We start from the raw sequence: 22,773 nt of genomic DNA on the forward strand, positions 1-22,773 counted from the left end.
AGTGAGCTGCCTTGCAACAGTGGTACCCGCCCACATTTTTCCTACTGGTCAGGGATCGAACTGGCAACCCTTCGGTTACAAGCCCGAAGCCCTAACCATTATACCATGGCTGCCCCTAAATCACATCTAACCTGTTTCTTTTATGCACATTTTGATCATCCTGACTGAAAACACTGGAAATTAACATTTAATCTTCTATTTCACATAAATATTTGATTTGATTTAAAATCTAGGCAACCTGATGTGAAAATGTGGTGATTTACATAATCATCTGCTTAAAATCTCTAAAAATAGTCATGCACGAAGAAGGAACCAAGTACATCACAACATTCTGTAAGAGGCCATGGTAGTCAGAGCTAATATGTTTAAAAATCTATTTATTGCAAAATGCAATAAATGTGCACAGAGCAGACCATGGCGGTTTGTCACTCAGATGGATGGAAAGGTAAGATCAATCTGTCATGCACAGCCCACTTTTTGTTGTGGCAACAGCAAATTACAAAAACACACAGGATAGAAATTAACACACACACACTTTTAGTGCTGGGCGGTATGACCAAAAATGTATATCACGGTATTTTTCAAAATTCTTACGGTTTCACGGTATATGACAGTATTTTTGTTTTTCATGCATAATCAGTACATAATGTTCACAGCATTTTCTACAGGTTGAGAGAGGAATTGCTGCAGTACATTGACTAAGGATGGTCTATTTTACTGTCATGATGTAGAATAACTCCACACTAGTGGTAATGCAGTTTTGCATGGCCCCAGAAAATGATGCTGTTTACAAAGAGCCACTCATGATTCTAATGAAGAATCTAATCAGAATGCAAAGACAATTGCATTCAAAATACAGAACTTTTACTGTGCAAATTTCACAATCATCTTAAAACCAATACAAAAAGTAGTGCAATTTAAAATAAAACTTCTCTGCTGATATGCTTACTCTGTCAAATAGGCCTATCAGAAACATGCCTTATTGTTATTGTGTGGTTTACATGACATTAGTGGTAAGCTAACGTTAACTTCATGTGGCCTGCCATGAGCTTCGGTTCGGTTCGCTAGGCAAAACATTAACAAAAAAGTTAGTTTTGGTGCACTGATGACAGTCAGGATCATTTCTAACTAGCCAGCTATTATTGCTCAGTTCCTGTCTATAACATGCTTTACTTGCTACCTTGCTATATTAAAAATTCATATCATAACGAAAATATACACCGGTATACGGTGTGAACCAGTATACCGCCCAGCACTACACACTTTATTGTTTTTCAGCATTGTGCATGCATGCCCGACCCTGTTAAACACTGAACAAAACAAGGACTAGAAAAGTTGTGTCTCAACTCCTTGCAGGCAGCGCAGTACTTGAGCTGCAGACGGATGGTCAGCTGGTGCTGGGGCTTTCTTGGTAGAAGTGTTTGTGCGGCTACCATCATGTGTGGTGCTCCGCATTCAGATGGAGTTTCCTAACACTCCAGGGCAGTATGTTGGGGTACAGATGAGCTACAGCATCCTCCATGGCAGGTCTGTCATTCTGGGCACAAAAGTCCAGTGGCACAGAAATCCGTAATCATGTAAAAGTTGATGTTACGATCCTTTAGAAGCTTTTGGACTTGAGGGTGACGTTTACTGGTAAATTAATACAGCCCAACTTCATACCTTCTCCATATGTTAGTCAATGATCTGGTTTGTCTGCAAGTCCAACATGGTGCAACCGTGCCATATTTTGCACAATGTCCTGAAATGCATGCCAGGTTATGACTGAACACTATAACCAAATTATTCATAAAAATGAAGTAGTGCACATACCTGGTGGTGAGTCTGCATGAATATCAACACCCACTATGCCATCACCGTTCTGGCTCAGGCCTTGAAGCAACGCTTTCCGCCTCTCATTCAAAATGTGGACAATAGCAGGTTTGAGGTAAGTCCTGGCATGCCTCCTGAGTGCATCATAAGTGTGCATTCTCAGTCTTAATATGTAAAACAAATATAAAATATGTTGCTTCAACAAACACATCTTGCTATGGAAAATGGACACAATACCTTTTTCATCTTGAAAAAGGGAACTCCACTCGATGGCAGCTGACCAACTCTAGGTTGCCCACAGGGGTGCTGCCAATGACAGGCTGACTCAAAGTAGAAGAGTGCTTTCACCATTTTGGACTGAACATACCCATGTTAAACAGCATAAAACCAGAACCCCAGCTGCTCATTCACATTTAAACACAATAGGTCATATGTACAAACTCAAATGTAACAACTGAGTCAAAGTGACTTGCTCAGCTTGGTAAATCAACCTTCTGTCAAATCTGGTGAGATTAGCCTAAATAACTATAAACGAATGCATACTTATATTTTGCATCATTCAACACAAGTCATGTCAGTTGAGGCATTAAGGATATGTAGAAAGAGTATATTTTTGTTTTAATTTTGTGAGGCACTTTTCAACCGGTAGGTTGTGTGGTCACCAGTCCAAAATGGTGGATGCTAATGGAGGCATTCGTTGCTATGGAATATCCGATTAAGTTTCGCCGTTTGGTCCTTCTATACTCTTTGGCTGACTCCTCCACTGTCTGAAGAAACCACAGTGAGGGCAGAGTTGGTCGACAGCTAAGAAGGTCCCTCGCCTGCGTGGGTGGACATTACAAGCCTTGGTGCACACAGGACAAGTCTCAAACAGGCTGAGGAGGCAGTCCTCAAAAACTATGTACTTGGCATCCCCATATGATATAAATGGTGGTGTGCTGCAAAACAAAATATACAAACAACAATAAAAACATTTTGACCAAAAGAATGTGTAAATGTACACTACCAGTCAAAAGTGTGAAGACACTTCCAATTCTATTCGATCCTATTATAGACAGAATACCAGCTGAGATCATTTGCATTGTTTTTTTTTTTAATCAGGGCACACTCCACTCAGGACTGTCTCCACTCCCACCTCTCTGCATTGGGGGCTGTTTCCATGATCCACTCCCACCTCTACACATTTGCCAATGCAAAATGTCATAGGTGGAATAGAACATATATGATGATGATTGTGATTATGCTTCTTTTATTGTATTCTAGATTCACTGACATCCAAATCCAAATATCATTCTTTCTTCCATCATTCATCAGTTTTTTGACTCCAAATTTGGACTGCAAGAAGCCAAGGCCTGTGTCTGTGGCCTAGTTGTGTCCAAATCCTAGCTAGAGGTCCCTGAATGTCTGTGCCCAAGTCACTGCATAGGCAAACTTAGAGAAACACCCTATCATTAAAAAAATAAATTGGTAAAGCAGCCAGGCAGCTACAGCACTACACTCTGGAGGCATGAACATGGGGGCTCATGAACATGCCCCCAGAGTGTAGCACTGAAGCTACCTGGAAGCTCTAACTGTTGAGCTAGGTAAAACGGATTGTTTTCGGGGTTTTTTTCATACTCGGTGACCTCAAAAAACGGCGATCTATTAAAAATCGCTGGATTTCTCCTTTAATAGGGAGTTGTTGCTTAGCTTGCCCATCACTGCTGGCTTGGTTGTGAAAAAGGGGCCAGAAGCACATGTCCAGCTTCATTTTCAAAGATGGGATACTAACTGGCTGAATCTTACTCTCCAAATCCTGACCCTTCATGTGTGAACATATTGCAGCACTGTTATACGATTATAATTACTCACAAGGGTCGTGATGATTCGGTCTCATTTGTAATAGACAATGCCGTATCATGGGTTGAATCTTGTGGCTCGGTGGCTGCGGTGGAGCCATTCTCTACTTCTTCCTCCAACTCCAATTCAAGATGGGGTCTTTTTACTGGCCATGAAGTCTTGACTGGTGTTGAACTTAATGGAATTAAGGTCGCCATTGCAGTAGTCGTGCTGCCAACCGCCACACTCTGATATGGCACCGTAGCCTGTGTGCCTGCCAAAAATAAAAGTAAAGCTATGAGTATAGTCTCACGATGCAATACATATGATTCTCTTCCCACAGGTGGCACAAAACTGAAAACAGTTTAACCTTCTGCAAATGTAGCAGTCACAACTTGTAAATCGTATGCATGCACATGAACCAATTTCGAATCTATTTGCATCAGAGGGCTATTAGTTAATGTGCTGATAAAAGGCAATAGTAGCCCACAGCGAAGATCAACACTAATGACTGAATATATAGGCCTACTGTATGTGCAAATTGTGTTTGATTGACATTGCATTCACCAACTTTGTCACAGCATACTTGATTAATCACACACACAATGAATGTTCTTATAACCTTGTAACTTATACGCTAGCTTAGGTGAACCCAGACGAACCTGTTAACAACTTTGAAATTAAAATCTGATCAAATGATAATGATAAGTGAAATTACCTATGCTGCGTAACTGAGGTCTCAATGTTTTTGAGGACAACTGTGTTTCCTGTGACACGACATCAGTTTGGCAGCAAGCATCGCTTGTATGTGGGAGTTGATGTAGGCCTACTGTACTCTGAAATAAACGTGCAAAATAAGTCATACTTGGTTCTCACATTAATCCAATTCCATTTCAACTTCAGTGCTGGCAGTTATTGTGCTTATTAGGGCTGGGATAAACGATTATTTTTTAAACGATTAATCTAGCGATTATTTTTTCGATGCACCGATTAATCTAACAATTCATTTTTTCAATCCGATCTCCCCATTAATTCACTAATAGCAACTTATACATGTTTATTTAATATTTACATATCTGAATGAAAAAAAACTCTTTAACATGTTTATTGCTCTTAAGATTCCAAAATAAAAGACTATACAAGTGCAAAGTAATGCATTCTTAGTCAGAGGTAGCATTCAATAAAGTTCAGTAGTGTATGTCTAATTGAGTGCCTGTCAATTTAAGACGTTCGTGTGGGAATCAGGCAATTAACATTAACACAGTTAAAAGGCTGCTGATGTGTGGATGCAATTCATAACGTAGTTAGTTCAAATAACGGTTCGTACTTCTCCTTTGGACAAGCACTTTTGAGTCTTGGGAAACACTTTATCATTTACATTGGGATTTTGCAAACATTCAGAGTCAATAAAATGAGCCCTGCATAACGAATACAAGCAGCTGCAAGTAAGCATGCTGAACTTGACACCCAAACAGTATTCTAACGTTAGCATTGAGATACTGCTTGATTGTATACTGTAACTTAACTTAGTTTAGTCTCCTCAATGTACTATGTTGTGATAAGACCTTAGCAGAGTTTACTTTAACTTTAATGCAGCAGTTTTGAACAAAATTTGCGCAGCATGGTCACGATGCCAAGCGGATTTAATAGCAATTTAGCCCACTGTGTTCTATGCAGTGCTTCTATGTGGCAACAACAATCCTTCAACAATCGTGAATATAGAGCTGCACAGCCCCGCCCACAGCCAAAATGCGGTTAGGTGCCGGATGTAAGATTCCCATTCATTTGTCCCATTGATGTTTGGAAAAATCCGTATCTAAAGAGTTTTACAGCATGTCTTAAGGTCGGCTTTACACGACCATGCTCCCGGGTGAAAGCGACAAAATATTTTATCAGATGTGCCTTTCGTTTAGACGGCGACAGCGTTTTGGGGGCTTAAAAACAGAAAAAAATGAACCCACCCTCCAGAGTAGAAATTTTAAAGATGCTCCACCGTCGCGTTCCCGTCTAAAGCATAGACTGTATAGTCTATGGTCTAAAGGGTTGAAAACGGTTGAAAATGCAGAAGTGTGCTCTGAGCTGCTCATGCTGGCTATCCTCGCATACGCGTTGACGTCATATCCATGTGCAGTACAGCCAAACAACAACAAACGTCGGATTATTTCCATCAGTCGGACATTCAAGCCTTAGCTGCTTATGATAGCTATTCAGGAGTCCTTTCAGTAGCATAATGAGTGTCTCTACATGTAAACCGAAGCATTGAGAACGTTGTAAGTGTACAGGCATAACCTGGCGAGCCAGACCCACATTAAAATGTAGGGTCTGGGCACTCACCGTTCGCAGTGCTTAGTCCGCGGGGTGGGATAATCAGTTATCTTTCAAATTCCCTCTGCACGCAATAGGACGCAATAGGATATTTGTTTTCAAGTAGCAGGGAATTCAAGCCAAACCGTTGCAACTCTGCCATCAATCATTATGTTAAGCCCACCAAACGACTCTATACACGATTTCAATGACCTGATTAAGTTTCGATTTCTGGAGCTCACAAGCCAACGGAGAGTTACTAGACTAGCCCTCGCTAGGGGCGCGTCTAGATTTCTAGGCTAGTACAGGCAGTTTATTAAAAAGAAACACATTACCGTTCACGTCTGGTTCACATACAGGCAGGCAGGCGCCTTGGGAAAACAGAACTCTGGCAGAGCCCGTCTACGGAGAGATGAATGACGTCACTGACACATTTGAAAGGCTTTTTAGAACAATTAAGTGACTTTAAAAAATATAATACTCAACCAAGTGTATTTTCTTTGCCTCCCCTTTCAAATACAATACTCAAATTACTTGAAAAAAAATTATATCCCGAGAAAAGTGGATTTTGAGGGGTACAGCTCCATAGACCTCCATGCATTCTGCACTCGTGGACGAGCGCCCTCATGTGAAACCACAGAAGGAACTGCAACCAGTTCAGAAACCGGAAGTTTTCCGAGAGTGGCAGTTCTCCCCTTATTAGACATTCTCTGACTCTGGGATGTGAAGCACTACTACGGAGAGAAGTAGAAGGAAGTTTCATCGCATGCGCGCCCTTGGTGTTGTTGTATGGCAGTGCTTCACAGTACCACCTAGCCACCTGGCATGCATACTATTTTACACACTTTTGCATCACCATGTGCATGCAGATTTCCACCCAAAGACGATCGTCTAAACGCGAAATAAAAAGTGGGAACGCAACGCCACTTTTGCGGATTGTGTTCAGATCGTTGTCGTGTAAAGCTAGCCTTAGGCTAACCAGCTACGGCATAACTCATAAGCATACAACACATCATTTCGAGTGAAAAAACAAAGATAAAATCCAAAAAAAGTCAAAGGTACAAGACTGTGTACATATTTTCATTTCCGAGCGAAGGAACTACTCATCCCATAAACCACCGCGCCTCACTGAATAATATAGGCAAAATCGGCGTGATTTATTTTGCCATTTCCAACCGGCGACAGCACGCGAACCCTTTCCTCCAAACAGTGATTTTTATATAGTGAATGTGCAGTTAATAGCAGTTATTTCAGGAGTAATCGTGTAAATAATAGTGTTTTGATATTGCATTTTATATTTATCATTGTGTATTTTATATTGTGTGTGTGTGAAAGCGGTTAACGTTAACGGCAGTTCACTGCTCAGTCGGGCTGATGCATGGACTGGTGCATAGTCTGCTCTTGGACCACCATATTCAGTTTATTAATTTGCCGTGAATTATTACACAAAATGTTCATTAAATGCACAAAATATTCCTAGGTTAATGATTGATATGAATCGTACAGTATGAAGGCTACAGTAGCCTAGCTAATGTTAACTAGCACTGCTAGCAGCATTAACGTTACCAACCTCCCTGCTTAACTCACCACAACTTTGTAGGTCTTGTCCCTCATGCTGGCCCTTACAAAACCCACAAACTGACTCGGACACACAACAGTCAATAATGTGACCCGATTTAAAGTGGCTTTCACCCCTTTTGGACACTCACTAAAACATAATATATTTCATACCTGTGTTGCAGCATGTAGCACTGCTAGGCTAATGTTAGCTGCATTATGTAATGACATACAATGTCGGAAATGCTAAAGGTTAGCCTGTTGGCTACCTGAAAAGTTTGAGTGTTTAAACCATACCTGTCAACACTCCCGTTTTTCCCGGGTTTCTCCCGTATTTCAAGGTCATCTCCCAGCACCCTCCCATTTTGTTATTTCTCCCGGAAAACTCCCGTAATTTGCATGGCCATCAAACTTAATTTTAAAATCATTGATCCATTCAGGTTTCCAGATGTATGAAATACACCTTACACATACACGATCACTTAGTTTCAATTTCAACCGTTTTATCATAGGCTAAAACCTGGCAACCCAAAACCCAAATAAGGAAGCTGGTGCCGACTGCGCAGCCGGAGTCTCGTCGTAAGCAAGCGGGCTAGTTGAATGGCCTACTCCAGAACTAGCTGTTGTGAAATTGTTGGGAATTTAATTGATTAACACATCACATAAACTGTTATTGAGTGTTGTTGATACACTGAACTTGTGCCCTCGGAACCAAATCTTTGGAGTTTTGGAAGTAGGCTGCAGGCAGGCAGCTGGTGGATACATAACTGGCATGCGTAAGGTAATGGTAAGGTAAAAGCAACGACCGAAATGCAGTGTTGAAACGTATTAAATATGCAAATACAGATCTGGTATAAACACTGACACTACCCCCTGAAAAAAATTTACAGTGGTCTATTTGATAGTGTATTGGCCCTGACTAAGTTTGTGTGATGTATAAACCCCAATCCTTGTTGATACAAGTACCAATATTCGTCAGGAAAGTTTTTAATCACATTAAGATTTTCGCCATAGGCAGTAAAAGACTCTTTTACTCTTCAGTATACAAAACATATTGAGGTCAATGGTGCATTTTGCCCATGTTCAGGGTGGAAAGTGAAAAAGAAAGATTTGCATAAGACAAGTCAAATTGGTGTTTTAAAAAAGAAAAGATCATGGAGAATAAAGAAATAAATATAAAAAAAAATCTTTGTATATTCCCACAAGGTGTTTGGATGCTCTGAAAATGAGAACCAAAATTATTTTTTAGACTTGTAAAGTCTGCTGTTCAGACCCTGAAGGAATTTATTTTCTGTTCATTGTTTTTTGTGAGAGTGTTTCTACTTATCTCAGTAAGGAAAATTAATCAAGAGCCTATGTTGAGTACAAATATGTCTTCTGAAGGCTTAAACAGAGCCCAGCCAAAAACTCCAATCAAATTTGTATCAACTTTGAGGGACAGCTATGACCATGCAGAATTATCCAGACCAAACGTGACAATTATCTACATACTATTCCTATTTATGTACCAGCATGCAAAATTTGAGCCTCCTACATGGTTTAGTTCTTGCGCTGTGGGCTTGTGAACTTTGACAAAAAAAAGAGGCCGAACAAAATCGACACCCCCCTCCTCCTGTAAAACTGGCTGTATCTTGGAAAGTATTGATCTTACATAAGAGTAATTGTACAGTGTGTCTCCTGGGTAACATAGGTACACCTGGTAATTTTTTCAGAATTTTTTTAGACCTAAGTGCGTGGGCCCTGGTTGAATTGACGTGGAATGACCCCATTGTAAACAAAGTGATATTTGGTCGTCATACCAGAGGGTGGAGGTTAGTATGATGTTTCCATGGGCGGATTATGATCTTTCGGGCTCCTGGGTCCAGATGTATTAAGGGCCCCCCACTAATTGTCACATATGTGGGAGGGGGGGTTGGGGGTCCTCGCCCAGAATTTTTTTTTACTTGTTTGATGTGATTTCCTGTATTCTGGTGCATTTTGGGGATGGTCAATACTAAATTCAATCAGATTCATAATCTACATCATGATTTGTTGATACTGAGGCAATGATTCCATGCAAAGGCTTGGGCTTCAGGGCCCCCTGACCCCTTGGGCCCGGTAGGCCCGTGCAGTAATCCATCCCTGGATGTTTCATAGGCTACTGCAGGGGTAGTCATAGGATATTGCTGCTATTATTAGAACAGTTGAAAGCGCTCAAGCATCAAAAGGGGAAACATGACTTGATGATACTTACTGTTTGCGATTCCAGTTGAGGTTTAGGTGGCCATAAAGGGTATGGTGGCAATAAAGTTGGAACTGTTCCTCTGTTCAGTACCAAACGCTGGGCGAAGCCTGCTTGAAACTGTTTCATGTTGGCAAAACAGTCCGAAGTAAAATGAGCAGAGCAAATTAACAATTTCGGGTTAAAGGTATGTGGAATCTTACTAAATATGAACATCAGCCATGCCTGTCGACAATTTGGTTCCTTGGGAAGGGTATGAAACGTATGGTCACCGCTTTCACAACCTTGAACAGCACATTTAGGAGGAGCGCGTTCTGCCATTTCACCTCGGGCTCACCGCGAGTACCCATATGCAGGTCGGAACTGGGCTCTTCCTGACACGTCTGTTTACATGTACCTGGTCTCCATACTGTCTGCGGAGTTTAACATTACTCAACAAAATCCAAAGGAACGGTGCTTAACTGACAAAAGTGTATCAAGAGAGAAGAAGAAAAACATAGCATTCATTGAGACTGTCAGCTCAGCTGCACAACAGCAACTATAGAATCTTTGACAGCAGTCTATGTAGGATATCTGTCGATGTTCACTCAGCTACGGCGAGCTAGGAGCCACAAATAGTACTATAGAGGTTAACAACAACGCAAATTAATATTGCGTTACATATACCCTAATTTCACGAACTTGTCATATATTTGAAAGCATTTATAGTAATTTAACACATTTCATGTTTATTTATTTGTCATTGTGATGCAGTCAAATTAATTTCATCCTTGGCGTTGCCTTTGACGTTGAGCCGACTGTTGGATTGTACTTTGACCCTCCGCACTTCCACTAGTCTACCCGGGTATAGGAAGTGGTTATTATGGAACCACGTAAAAAAATAAAGAAAAATCAGAGACATCAGGGAAAAGGGAAGAGGAGGGAGGCAGGGGAAAAACGGCAGAAAATGGCCCAGGCGGTGGGAGAAGATGGAATGTGTCTTTCTGCAGTGACTGTGCTCATTTATGCCATATTTGTGGTGCCGCTTACTGCAGTGTCCACTTGTAAGTCAACGTATGGAAACATACTGTATCAAAAGTTAACACTAACGTTAGCTAGCAGCACTTAGCTCACTTAACGTTAACGTATTATGTAATAACAAATATTAAAATAAAATAAAAATTAATAAGTCATATATGAGTCGGAGTATTGAATAGTACTGTTTGATGGTTCAGATAAGACACAGGTAAAGTGTCGATAATTTATCTGTCAAACAATTAATGATAGAAATGTTGTAACGTTATAATATTATTTGTATATGTTTGTTTACGTTAAACCCACTAATATTAGCGGGTTGACGCTGCTGAACTCCACAGATAAGTTGCTGTAAATGGCTAACGTTAACTTCCTTGATCTCACTATGTTCACCAAAACAGTGTTGTTAAACGGTCTAACCATAATCTCTCGCAGTCGCTCTGCAATCAACAGTTTGAACTTCCCTCGGTTTAGAGATTAATGGCTAGAGGCAGAAACGTACGTTGTAGGGGAGTCGGATTAGAATAGCATGTGACATGGGTGGACATCGACGATAGACGGAGTAGGGAACAGAGGGTAGAGCTAGTGAATGTGATTCGGTCGTGACCGAGCAGCTGACTCACCAGCACAATTAATGTTGACGCTTTAGTGAAATCGCGAATCTCTTGCAGCCTCAATCAAAACACAACTCTTGCGAGTGGTGAGTGAAACGTTAAATTGGGATGAAATACAGACAGACACTTAATGTGTAAACTTGTCACGGAAAGAGCTGTAATCAATGGTTTGCATGAAGAGTATATTGATGTCAAATCTGCATGTTATTGTATATTCCAGCCTCACATCCACATCGCAAAACTCTCGTGCCTAAGATGGACGAAGCAATTCTGACCGTCAGCAATGAACTACAGAGTGATATGGTTGTATCTTGGCTGTCAGACCATTGCTACCAGGTAAACAAACAACTAAAAAACCTAGCATATTTGGAATGTCGTTTGACGTACAGTCAATGGTAAATGGACTGGAAATAATACATGGAAATAATAGGTGTCTACATCTAGGCTAATTATGACACCGAGGAAATCTAAAATGGCATCGATTGAGTTTTTTGGTTCCTGTTGCCACCAATTCCATTACAATTCCATTACAATCTTTAGTTTTGTGACCCTGAAGCTACACCAGATACCAAGTCTGTGTTTATTATTTATCTCTGTTTATCAGTGCTTGTTCCAGCCTCTTGGTGTAGTACCAGCAGGCCCAGGACCTGGGCTCCCGAGTGTGGTAGACTTCACCGTGAGCACACAGCACCCCGTCACCCTTCAGCTCAACAGCTCCCCTGTCAACCTAGAGCAGTGCAGGTCAGCTCAACTACCATGCGACCATTAATGAGCCACAGCAGTTGCCCAGCGTGGTGGGCTGCTGTCACAAGGCTTTGGTGGTCTGAGCTGTAACATGTGAGGTTCATAATGCAAAACAATTACAGACTTCTCATCTCCAAAGGCATGTAGTCTATACATGGCAAATGCTTTTAACTTCACTGCAGACTGTAAGCTCTATCACTAAGCATGACTGGGCACTTTTAAGTACTGTAGTGCAAGCATATTTCTTATGCTCATGTTTGTCAGATTCAAATAAAGTGTGGCTGTGCTTAAGTGGGGGATACCATACCTGAGACTGTACTCATTGTAATCTTTTCTCAGGCTTCATTTCCATTTTGGTGAGCATGGAAAATACTCATTGTGGGTGAAGAATCTCAACGATCCAGCAGAGGTGAACTGCTCCTTAGTCACTGAAACAGAACCTGTGAACAGCTACTTGCGTGAGTGTTACCTCTGCCTCCTCTTTCTTCCACTTTCTCCTTCTAGTATACTATAACTACTGTACTGTCGACCTATGGTAGCAGTATTGATTGATTAGTTAATTCCTACCTAAGGTCTTCTTTGCATTGTAGCTTCAATGTTAGTCGCTTTGGAGAAAAGTGTCTGCTAAATGAATAAATCTAAATGTTATTTGGACTTTACATTGGTTCAGTATGTATTCAGATTGGAGCACCTAAATAGTTTGGCTAGGCCTATGGACCCTTTCAAGAGAGTTCCATTATCAGCATCATAGTTGGCCCCACAAGACTTCCTTTTTAACATTCCATATGATATCTTAATGCAGAGGAAGTAGATCGGGAACCAAATAGAATGTTCAAGCATTGTTTTTGATTTTATTGTTGAAAGGGTCTATAGATGTTGCAGTACATTTGCATTGTATTCCTTTCATCCCCCCTGCCTTTCTCTTTAGCTATTCTGTTCGCATTCCTTGGTTTTACCGGCTTGGCTGTGCTGGCTGCTATTGGAAATACAATAATGGGGTAAGTCATTTATGTCTGCTTTGCAATTTATCGTCATGCCGCAGAGCCTCATTGGAAGTCTGCGGACCTTTCATGACTGAGACATTGCTGGCCCTCTCTGATCAATCTTTTGTCATTCCTTGTCCAGACTGGAGGTCGTGAAAAATCATCTTCTGCGTTGGGGAAATGCTATGGAGACTGACAGACTCATCAACTCGGTAAGGACTTACTGACTTTCTGCGAATGGCCCTGTGACTATATCATCGGCAGTGTTCAAGAACGAGTGCATTTGAGTATAATGTTCTTCTGTAATCGTGTGTTATACTCATGTTGGTATAAATGACAGTTCTCATAATAATATGTAAGGGATAATGTATTGTCCGCCAGTAATTATCAGAAAATAAGTCCCGACAGGGAGAACCGAACCCTGACGCGCAGCGGAGGGGTTTTGCTTCGACCTGAAGGGACTTATTTTCTGATAATTACCGGCAGACAATACATTATCCCGCTTATTACACGGCTACTTGCCAAAACGAGAAAAGAAACCCAATGAATCTTTAAAAATGATTTTGCTACCGTTTCATGTCTTCCGCTGACAAAATAAATAGTTTGCCACACAGATAGAACTTGACAGTTTCAGGTGCCACACTGCCTCAGTGTGGCAACGTCTTACTAGCTTACTTTCCCTTTCAATGAAATTCCATTGCAATAAGCGAACGGAATTCCTGCGGAGGGATATGAAAGACGTTAATCAACCCGTTGCCATTGACAGCGGTGATTATATACTTTGCCGGTGATTTATATAGATTTAAAATAAGCCCGAACGTTGGGAAGGCCCATTCATGTGAATGGAACTTCCTGCAGCACTCTGAAAAGCCGTGTAATAATGCTTAATAATACTTTCCCCATCTTCTACAGGAGCTTGGCCCATCGAGTCGCTTGGTGGAGCCCTCTGTGGAAGTGGCCATACCCGCCACGGCTGGTAGGAGGCTTCGGTCGCTTGACACATTCCGAGGGTGGGTTTGTATTTCAGGCACATCAGAGTCTTCTCCCCTTTTTTTGAAGTTGGCCCAATTCCTGTGGGTAATATTTGCAAAGGAAGACACTGTTTGTTTTTAAGCCCGCTGGTGTTTGTTTATTTTATTTCAGTTGATTACATTTCCTGGTGTCTTACAGGTTCTCCCTAGTCATAATGGTCTTTGTAAACTACGGAGGTGGAAGATACTGGTTCTTTAGGCATGAGAGCTGGAATGGTCAGTAGTTCACTGTGGTGGATGAACTTTATGTTGGCCTTTTCTGTTCTGTCTGAAAGTGCCATTCACCATAATTGTTTGTTGTTGTTGTCTTTCTCTTTTGCACAGGGCTGACTGTGGCAGATTTAGTATTTCCATGGTAAGTGTGTTCACATATGTCAGTATTTAGAGTACCGTAGGAAGTTGTTTACAGCTCCAACTGTTTCTCGGTCCGTATCCCACCTTTGCCTAGATATCTGCGCTGAACCTCATGCCAAGTCAACTTCACAGGCCTGACATTCATGCACCTGTCAATGATTAGAGCGTTTCCCATAAACTTGAGAGCTCACAAAGCTACGTTTGGAGCCAATCTCCCCCATGGCCCTGACTCCTCCTCCTCCTCTGTCACTGCAGGTTTGTCTTCATCATGGGCACCTCCATTGCTCTGTCTACAAGCGGCTCGCTGCGTCGAGGGGCCTTCCGCTCCCACCTACTGGGGAAAGTCCTGTGGAGAAGCGTCCAGCTCTTCCTCATTGGCCTCATCGTCATCAATCCAAACTACTGCCAGGGGCCATGTAAGTAGGGGGAGCAGGAGGACCTGCTGCTGAAGGACCTTAGAAGGCTCATACTGTACTATCTGATAAAGTTAAAACATACTTTTCAAAATGGTCAAAGGAATTTGACTCTGCCCATGATGGAATGGAGTGTGTATGTGTGTGCGTGCGTGTGTGAGAGAGAGTGTATAAGTAAGTATAAGTATATATACACTTTTGATCCCGTGAGGGAAATTTGGTCTCAGCATTTATCCCAATCCGTGAATTAGTGAAAAACACTCGGCACACAGTGAACACACAGTGAGGTGTAGCACACACTAATCCCAGCGCAGTGAGCTGCCTGCTACAACAGCGGTGCTCGGGGAGCAGTGAGGGGTTAGGTGCCTTGCTCAAGGGCACTTCAGCTGTTCCTACTGGTCGGGGTTCGAACCGGCCGAAGTCCGGAAGCGCTAACCAGTAGGCCACGGCTGCCGTGTGTATGTTTGTTTGTGTATGTTTGTGTGTGTATGTTTGTCCCCAGGCAATCATCAACATGAATCTTGCATTTTAATTTAAACTAACCTAAAACTAAACTAAACTTTAATTTAACCTGTATGGTTTGTAGCCTAGTGTTTCCAAACCGAAACCAACAAAACTGTTGTCTTGGTGTGTCAGTGCGTGTTCCAAATTGTGCAGATGTATGTTTGTGTTTGATTTCCTCCAGTGGGGTGGGACTCCTTACGTATTCCTGGAGTGTTACAGCGACTGGCATTTTCCTACCTGGTTGTTGCCTCTCTGGATCTTCTGGTTGCTAGAGTTCGACTTGATAACCTGCCATTGGTAAGAGGTTTATCTGTGTCTGCTTCAAGCTAACGTCCCTCAATTAAATTAAATTCTACCCCATGGCTGCACAGACTGCACTTCATTTTCCATCTTTAAAGTTGATTGGGGAAAGTCCTTACATTGGCTACTTCCTGTGCCTCAGAATGCCTGGTGGTACCCAGTCTGTGACTTCCTCCTATACTGGCCTGCCTGGCTGTGTGTGCTTCTCCTGGAAGCGTTGTGGCTGTCCCTGACCTTCCTCCTTCCTGTTCCTGGCTGTCCAAAGTAAGTTCTCAGCATCTCTTTAATGTCTTGTTTCTAGGAAAACAGTTATGTTTTCTTTTTTCTTTGTTTCTTCCTTTTTTGTGCCATATTAACATGTTAGGCGTCTTCAAGTTCAAAGTGCATTGGTCAGTCAACAACTTATACTGTTTTAATGCACTCAAATTAAAGCTGGGAATTGAATGGCTTATTTAGCTGTACTACCTGTATTCTACTACTGCAACTGCTAGCTGTGTAGCTTTCTACAGTGTCTCTCTCTGTCCTCACCTTCCTCCTCTTCTTCCTCACCTCATGCTGCCGTAGTGGCTATTTGGGGCCTGGTGGACTAGGGGACTTTGGCCAGTACCCAAACTGCACGGGGGGAGCAGCAGGCTTCGTCGACCGTTGGCTTCTGGGAGAGTCTCACATTTACCAGACGCCATCATCAAGGGTAAACAAACTGTCACAACATGCACCGGCCACACGATTTCTGTTTAGCACACCAAATGACTGATTGGCCCTAGTTCACTCTGTTTGGACCTAGTTCACACCACCACAATATTTAGATAAGTTACCACTCTATATATAGTTTTTAGTATGTGTGTGTGTGTGTGTGTGTGTGTGTGTGTGTGTGTGTGTGTGTGTGTGTGTGTGCGCGCCTATTGTTTTCGACAGGTTGTTTACCGGTCCACAGCGGCATATGACCCAGAGGGAGTGTTAGGCAGCATAAACTCCATCCTGATGGCTTTCCTTGGTCTTCAGGTCAGGAAGACTTTTGCTCCCTTTCCTTTTGAATTAGCTGAAGAATTTTGCCTACACATACCATTCACAAGCTGATCATTGAGCCTGATTAGTTGTGATTTAATTTAGATTTTTAGCATAATTTCATTTGCATGTCAGTTAGTCTTTTTGTATGATTGTTTATTGCTGCCTGTGTAATTACTAACCTTATGTGGAATATTTCAGTACTGGGTACCGTACCTCTGCAGAAGTCTAAACAGTCTGATAACAAAGCTTTGAGGTTCAGTTTTGGCCTTAACTTTATGTGTGTTTTCTAGGCTGGAAAGATTCTTCTTCACTACAGTGATCTTCACTCTAAAATAATTTCCAGATTTCTCATATGGGGGTTTGTCCTGGTGAGCTCACTTTCTGAATGGTGACATTGTCATTCATATACAGGTTTACAGATTTTTTCAGTCAGTAAGATGGCAGTTGATATGATATCATAGATTAAAAGTTTGTATGCAAAAAGTTGGATGCTACTTAAAGAAACATTGAATAACATTGAACCTAATAAACGGCATACTTTAAAAAAAAAAATCTACACACTGCTATATATTTCATATTCCCTATTGTCATTGTTTTAAGTCTCTTAAAATTAAAGTGTAAAACATATACATAAGTCTAGCTTGAACTTTCCTTTCCTCTCATTTTTTTACAGGGTGTATTATCTGCGGTCCTGACCAAGTGTTCTAAAGACCATGGTTTCATCCCTGTCAATAAAAACCTATGGTGAGTGTAATCATATGAAGGTATAGTCAGCAGTACTGAATAATGTTGGCTTCTTTAAAACCTACCCGGCAAACAAATACAGCTTCTCCCTCTACTCCCGCACTTTTCCCGCACATTTGGCCTGGACGGCTGATGTAGAGATCGAATACATCTTGATTGGTTTGCTTGCAGGCAGGTCCTGTCCACCATTTTATTCCCTTTTGCAGTGTCTGCAGTGATCACAGAAAGACCAACCCACTTTTTTCATAAGCGTGCAAAATATTTTACAAATCCACATAGAATTCATAGAATTGTCAGATGCTGCATATTTTTTTTAGGCAAAATTGCCTATTGTGCTTAGTTTTTGTAAGCATACAGAGTATCATACCTGTCAACACTCCGTTTTTCCCGGGTTTCTCCCGTATTTCAAGGTCATCTCCCAGCACCCTCCCTTTTTGTTATTTCTCCCGGAAAACTCCCGTAATTTGCATGGCCATCAAACTTCATTTTAAAATCATTGATCCATTCAGGTTGCCAGATTGTGTATGAAATACACCTTACACATACACGATCACTTAGTTTCAATTTCAACCGTTTTGTCATAGGCTAAAACCTAATGACGTTTTGTCATAGGCAACCCAAAACCCAAATAAGGAAGCGGGTGCCGACTGCGCAGCCTGAGTCTCGTCGTAAGCAAGCGGGCTAGTTGAATGGCCTACTCCAGAACTAGCTGTTGTGAAATTGTTTAACTGATTAACTGAGTTAATTGATTAAAACATCACATAAACTGTTATTGAGTGTTGTTGATACACTGAACTTGTGCCCTCGGAACCAAATCTGACAGCAAGCAGCTTTGGAGTTTTGGAAGTAGGCTGCAGGCAGGCAGCTGGTGGATACATAACTGGCATATGCGTAAGGTAATGGTAAGGTAAAAGCAACGACCGAAATGCAGCGTTGAAACACGTGTATGAAACGTAGAACACAGATCCGGTATAAACACTGACCCCCCCCCCCCCCCCCGAAAAAAAATCTCCCGTTTTTGGAAAGCTAAATGTTGACAGGTATGTAGTGTATTTATACAAATTCTCTTCGCAAATCTCACATGGTTTTGTGTCTAATTTGCATGATGTCTTCTCTGCTGCAGGTCTCTGTCTTATGTGACTACGCTCAGCTGTTTTGCCTTTGTTATTCTGGGTGCGGTGTACTACATAGTGGATGTGAAGAAATGGTGGTCTGGCACTCCTTTCTACTACCCAGGTGATTAAGATGGTTACTCTAAAGTGATCTCCATCTGTATTTCGTTAATTAAAGGCACTCAGACTAAAAGCAGGATCTTAGGCCATACACCATTTTCAATGTTGATGGCTTGTAAGGTGTTCATAGCTGACCGTTTGTTTAGCATGTCCCTGTTTTTATTATACTCACTTATGTGTGGAGGCATTGGTGAATCTGTATTCAAAGACCTCAGCACACAAAGCCAATGCCTTCAGTTATTGGATATTATATGTGTGTGATGTGTTAACCTGCTTCCATGAAATCTAATTCTGGCAGGCCATAGATTAGCAAGGCCATAATAAGGAATAAGGAAACATTGATCATTGTTCCATGCCATAGTCTTTCCTGATAATGTGACTGATTTTGAACATCCATCCCTTCAGGTATGAACTCCATCTTGGTGTACATGGGCCATGAGATCTTTGAGGAATACTTCCCCTTCCGCTGGCGGATGGCAAACAGCCAGTCCCATGCCGAGCACCTTGCCCAGAACCTGGTGGCCACATCTATATGGGTGTTCATCTCCTATGTGCTCTACAGGAAGAAGATTTTCTGGAAGATTTAAGTGTGTTCTGGGTGTGGGATAAGGTTTCTTCCGGGACAAAGGGAGACTAAATGTGACAATACTGTACAAACGTTTGGGCCTTTTCAGTGGAACTGATACAGTGGGGTTTTTTGTTATTGTATTGGGCCCAGCTCCCTGTGGATGCTGCAGAGACCATGGATTCAAGCAAACTGCTAGCCCTCAATTGCCAATACCACATAAAGGCAAAGTGTGTTCAGATCGCATGAGCTTTTTCCTTTGTGTGGAGCTTGGAGTGACGATCAGTCCTACAAGTCTATGGATATGTTTTCAAAAGCCGTTGTCCTGAGGCTTTTTTTTTTTTTTTTTTACTGATCCAAAAAAGACGTAAAATATAGTAGCAGACAATTCACCTGTGTAACAAATACATTAGAGGGACCTGTCTACAGTGTTGCTAAACAATCCTGTTTTTTAGGGGGTGTAATGTTATGTATATTAATCCTCTGGAGGATTGCTCTCAAATACTTAAAAGTTTGCTGTATCTGAGTTAAGGGATGCAAGATTGAAGCAGCCTTCAAACAAACCTCTCACTCACACAGCTGTGCCAAATATATTAAGGTGTTCTATTTTCCACAATCATCAATAGTCATACATTTTGGGGTGGAGGGGATTTTTTTTTTGTTATTATTTTTTTTTTTTTTATTGTGCTGTATCATGGTTGCAAACAAAGCACAACTCAGACACAAAGTGTTTCCATAATTTAAAGAAATTACTGAATTACCTCCTAAATATTTGTATAATGTAGCTGATTTACTGTTCTCGTTTTTATACTTTGCAAGACCTAATTTTGTTATCACTGAAATAAAAAGTATTTCAATAATATAATATTTTAAACTCTTTGTATATCTGATTTATTAAAGTGAAAAGCAGTTTAAAAGTGCAAATGTTTACCCTACATAATATATATAGATAGATTTTATAAATATAAAATCCTTTACTTGATGGCCCTGAACAAGGTTTCATGCAAATGTACTGGAATCATAGCCTAGAAATATAGACGCACCCTAGCGCCGGCAAATTAATTTGCTCAGCCTGTACGTCTAGTATCAAACCATAGGGATTTCTATTGGCTGACGCCGTGGACCTCATCCAATCACAGCGCTCTATTTTGTTAGAGAGTCTTAAGGCGGGCTTAACAGGATAGCGACAGTCCTGCGATGGTGAACAACAAGGAAGGTGGCTATGGCGAACAAAGAGCGGTTGTTTGAATCGGCGTTGGCGTCAACTTTGGAGAAGTTGGACTTGTGCTTTTCTTTGAAAGTTGAGCAACACAATGCACTTAAGTCATTCCTTTCGAAGAAGGATGTATTTGCCGTTTTGCCGACCGGATACGGATATGGTCGTAGCGCTGGCCTATTGTATGCCTAGGCAGTTTGAAAGACAATTCTCTGCCCGCCCCTTGGATTAAGCGAGGTGAATGGTTCGATGCCAGACTATACATTTCAATGATATAGGATGGCCCGCCAGGCTACTGGAATCAACCTCTTCATGTGTTCTTCACTGGCTGCCATTTCTTTACAGCAGTAACCATATGCAGTGCATAGTTTCACTAAATATCAACAGAATGTGACAGTGGACAAACATACGAAACAACCAGTGTTGTAATGTAACGGAGTACAAATACTTCGTTACTGTACTTAAGTAGAAATTTCACGTATCTGTACTTTACTTCGCTATTTAAATTTATGTCAACTTTGACTTTTACTCCACTACATTTCCTAGATAAAATGTATACTTTTACTGCGTTATATTTCCACTAAGCATCTTCGTTACTCACTAAAACATGAAATTAGAAGAAATGTGTGCGACTGCAATAAGGGAGGTTTGGCGAATCACTGCTCCTAGATTGCATTACGCACGCTCCGCGCGCTCTATTTCAGCGCTTGTTTGTTGCTAAAGGAGGAGGACGCACAACTGAAACCGCCATGGAAGCACGAGCACCTACTGGACGACCACCCCGACGATAGTGGTGAACTCGGTGAACAGGGTAGTGGTGAAGATAACGTCATACACCCATGGCCGTATTTGCAAGAAATGTTTCTGTACAGGCAGCTAAACACTCCGCTACCTGCCTCCGTGGCCTGTGAAAGGCAGCATCGCAGGACTTGTCTTCAGTCCAAGAAGAGTAAGACTGAATCAGGCCTGGGGTGGGTAGGCTAATCGGGAGAATTCCCGATGGGCCGCTTCACTTTTGGGCCGGTCGAGGAAAAAAAATATTGCAAAAATATTTGTCACGTACAGGTGAAACCTATCCTGGATAAGTGCGCGCTCACGGCTCCCTCAAATAGACCCCACCACCGATCACAGATTCACTTATTGGAACTGTTGGCCCAGGTGTGGCCCAAACACTGTGAAATGACTCTTATTGTTTCTGTTAGCCCAGGTGTGGCCCACACACTGTGAAATGACTGTCATGCATTCTGTTGGCCCAGGTCTGGCCCACACACTATATAACTGAGTGTTGGCTGGGCCTCTGGGCCTGTACTGGCCCACGCACTGTAAAACTGATCTGACTGAGTGTTGGCTGAATGTCCCATTAACTACCAAAAGTACTTGAAAATAAACACAAATCCAGAACTAGTAATTAAAAGCACAAGCTACTTTTATTAACAAGTTTGACAAACACAACCTTGCAAATAAAACAAACATTTAAAAATTATACAAGCTTTTACATATATACACTTTAGAAATTAAACAAGTTAAAATATACAAGCTACTTTTATCTACAACAATCGACATCTTTCATATACAAAAACACAAACAATTAAACATTTTAAAACTGTATAATGATTCAAAGAAATAAATATTCTAAATTAACATTAAACATTTACAGAAATATTCTATCTCTCTTCCTCACTCACTCACTCTAAAAGAGATAGATAGATAGATAGATAGATAGATAGATAGATAGATAGATACTTTATTGATCCCCAGGGGAAATTCAAGGTCTCAGCAGCATACATACAACACAAACACATTCTTTAACAGCAGAAAGAGTAATTAAAGTATATAATAAACACAACTAAGCAGTAAGGACAGTAGAAGATAAAGAATATGCTAAATATACTAAAATACAAATTATACTAACACTTAATACAATATATTAAAAATATACTAAAATACAAATTACAAAAATACAAATTATACTAACACTTAATCTAAATCAATTCTAAAAACAGTATCCACATAGTGGTGATTAATAAATCAGAGGCGCTTGCAATGACTGAGGCAGGGACTGAGCCTGTGATTCTCTGTGCATAGTAAGGTATGGTAAGGTGCTCTAAGGTGCTCTGTGTGAATGAGTGTCATGGTGGTAGTGCAATGGTGATAGTGGTCATGGTGATAGTGCAAATGAGTAAGTCAACAGTGCAACAATGCAGAAATAAAGTAAAGTAAAGTCTATATATCTATATATTTAACTATTTAAGAAAATGTATAAGTGTGGCCACAGTTCGGCTGTGGCATGGAGGGGGGGGGGGGGGGGGGGGGGGTTATGCATATGTGCTAATGTGCTA

At 41.3% G+C, this 22,773-nt stretch overlaps 1 protein-coding gene and 1 long non-coding RNA gene across 8 annotated transcripts; one reads left to right on the plus strand and one right to left on the minus strand.

The window, feature by feature from the left end:
• Positions 1-360: 360 nt before the first annotated feature.
• Positions 361-10,471, minus strand: LOC121711416. 6 transcript variants are annotated; one of them, XR_006032320.1, is made up of 6 exons: positions 9,725-10,471; positions 4,349-4,466; positions 3,664-3,904; positions 1,813-2,750; positions 1,663-1,741; positions 1,151-1,537 (listed from the first exon to the last, which is right to left on the minus strand). It is a non-coding gene; the product is annotated as an uncharacterized LOC121711416 (long non-coding RNA). The 6 variants fall into 6 exon arrangements; XR_006032317.1 differs by adding an exon at positions 361-534 and having other exon boundaries at positions 1,260-2,750; XR_006032321.1 differs by having other exon boundaries at positions 1,151-1,943; positions 2,050-2,750.
• An 86-nt stretch (positions 10,472-10,557) lies between these two features.
• hgsnat (heparan-alpha-glucosaminide N-acetyltransferase) lies at positions 10,558-19,584 on the plus strand. 2 transcript variants are annotated; one of them, XM_042094692.1, is made up of 18 exons: positions 10,558-10,755; positions 11,561-11,676; positions 11,945-12,081; positions 12,424-12,542; positions 13,013-13,082; positions 13,210-13,279; positions 13,980-14,077; positions 14,238-14,314; positions 14,423-14,453; positions 14,708-14,868; positions 15,551-15,666; positions 15,812-15,933; positions 16,234-16,360; positions 16,585-16,671; positions 16,968-17,045; positions 17,351-17,421; positions 18,545-18,657; positions 19,059-19,584. In XM_042094692.1, the coding sequence occupies exons 1-18, from the start codon at positions 10,575-10,577 to the stop codon at positions 19,238-19,240; spliced, it is 1,956 nt and encodes a 651-aa protein (XP_041950626.1). In that variant the 5' UTR covers positions 10,558-10,574; the 3' UTR covers positions 19,241-19,584. The 2 variants fall into 2 exon arrangements, with proteins under 2 accessions (XP_041950626.1, XP_041950635.1); XM_042094701.1 differs by lacking the exon at positions 10,558-10,755 and adding an exon at positions 11,102-11,426.
• Positions 19,585-22,773: the final 3,189 nt, after the last annotated feature.

The sequence above is a fragment of the Alosa sapidissima genome, chromosome 1, assembly GCF_018492685.1.
Source record: "Alosa sapidissima isolate fAloSap1 chromosome 1, fAloSap1.pri, whole genome shotgun sequence".
Classification (NCBI taxonomy): Eukaryota; Metazoa; Chordata; class Actinopteri; order Clupeiformes; family Clupeidae; genus Alosa; species Alosa sapidissima.